This window comes from Myotis davidii, unplaced genomic scaffold (assembly GCF_000327345.1).
Source record: "Myotis davidii unplaced genomic scaffold, ASM32734v1 scaffold211, whole genome shotgun sequence".
In the NCBI taxonomy this organism is placed as follows: Eukaryota; Metazoa; Chordata; class Mammalia; order Chiroptera; family Vespertilionidae; genus Myotis; species Myotis davidii.
In genome coordinates, this window is record NW_006282523.1 from 243,128 (window position 1) to 244,883 (window position 1,756).

The window sequence follows — 1,756 nt, forward strand, 5'->3', positions numbered from 1 at the left end:
ACAGCGCATCACCCCGGCCCCTCACGGCCTGTTCAGCCTTCGGGGGCCAGCACTCTCACTCCCCACCGCCATGGCGCATCAGCAGGAGATGTGAGATGGGAGGAGGTGCACCAAGCCTCTGCTGGCCGACTGCCCTGCTCCTCTGTGTGAGCGCACACCGTGGGGGGAGGGGCAGCGCAGGCCTGCTACCCGGCTGCTCTACGGGGTAAACTTGTGGCTATAACCACTCCGACCGGGGAGATACCAGCTGATGGCGAAAGGCTCCCCCCTCAGAGGCCCGCCCACAGCGGCCTGTTGGCCGCCGGAGTGTCCGCTCAGGCCACAGGCCCCTCTATGAAGGCGCCTCCTCACGGCCTCGCCTCAGGGGACCACAGCGTGCACCTGCTCACCAGAGGATGCCATGTGGGGAGTGGGGCATGGGAGGTGAGCACACCCAGCGGGCAGGGAGGGCTCCCCTCCACCAGGCCCTGCTCCTGCCCCGCCCCTCACCTGGGGCAGGCCAGTGAGGAGGCTGGCGCGGCTGGGCGAGCAGCTGCTGACCGAGGTGAAGGCGTTGCGGAAGACCAGGCTGCGCCGGGCCAGGGCGTCCAGGTGCGGCGTGGCGATGGCGCTGTTGTTGTAGGCGCCGCTCTCAAAGCCTCCGTCATCCGCTAGGAGGCGGGGGACACCGGACACGGTGAGCGGGGCTCAGGAGCAGCCGTGTGTGGGAGGGAAGAGCTGGGTCCTGCGGCAGTGGCCTGGCCAGTGATGCCCAGGTGGGCGAGCCACCCAGGTGGGCATTACCAAGTGGGCATTTGATTCAGCAGGCATGATACCCGAGTGGCAGTGTTACCAGCCAAGCGTGAAAACCAGCGAGCATGTTAGCAGGCAGTACTCAGGTGGGCAGAGCGCTCAGGTGGGCAGGGCACTCAGGTGGGCATGACCTCAGGTGGGCAGGGCGCTCAGGTGGGCATGACCTCAGGTGAGCAGGGAGCTCATGTGGGCATGACCTCAGGTGGGCATGACCTCAGGTGGGAAGGGAGCTCAGGTGGGCAGGGTGCTCAGGTGGGCAGGGACCTCAGGTGGGCAGGGAGCTCAAGGGGGCACGTTAGCAGGCAGGTGTGGTGGGGCAGCACTGGGCTTGGCACAAGGAGGTGATCCGTGGGCAGGGCTCCGCTGGTGCCTGGGGGGGTTGTTGAGGGAGCCCTCAGTGGAGGGCGGCCGGGTTGCAATGAGCTGAGCCTGGCCACAGACCACAGGGTTAATCAGAGCGCCCTGGCCCGGGGCCAGCCCTCAGAAAAGGGGAAGAAAGGGCTACCCTGTGACAGCCGGGCTGTCCCAAACCGGAAGTCTCCTAAGAGCAGGGGGACTGGGAGATTCTGGGAGGGAAGGGGCTGAGGAAGAGGGTGTGGGTGGGAGAGAGCTGACCCTCAGCTCTGGGCGTCAGAGAAGCCGCTGGGAGACCGGAGCCCCAGGCACGCAGGCCTCTGGGGAGGTGGGCATCGCCCCGCTCTGGCCTCCCTGCTGGGCTCTGTGGACCACGAGGTCGGGGCTTTGGACAGGGGAGGGGTGCAGGGTCAGCCGGCGAAGGAGTGGGGGGCTGAATGCGGGGCAATCCCTGCAGACCCCGCAGTGAGCGAGCCTGCCCCGCCTCCCTCTCCACGGAGGGACCACGGGTGTCAGGGCCGCAGAGGGAGCCGGGCGGCGGCAGTGAGGGCTGCGGGGGAGCGAGGCCACTCACCCAGGATCAGCAGCACGTGGCGGGGGCGCGCCCGGT

At 68.1% G+C, this 1,756-nt stretch overlaps 1 protein-coding gene across 1 annotated transcript in view; it reads right to left on the minus strand.

Moving 5' to 3' along the window:
• Positions 1 to 1,751, minus strand: part of SGSH (N-sulfoglucosamine sulfohydrolase) — a gene marked incomplete at its 5' end in the record, with an annotated part of 5,764 nt that extends 4,013 nt beyond the window's left edge. Inside the window, 3 exon segments of the mRNA XM_015559742.1 lie at positions 203 to 291; positions 373 to 650; positions 1,721 to 1,751. Of these exon segments, the coding sequence (XP_015415228.1) occupies positions 203 to 291; positions 373 to 650; positions 1,721 to 1,751 (398 nt within the window).
• Between the last annotated feature and the right edge of the window lie 5 nt (positions 1,752 to 1,756).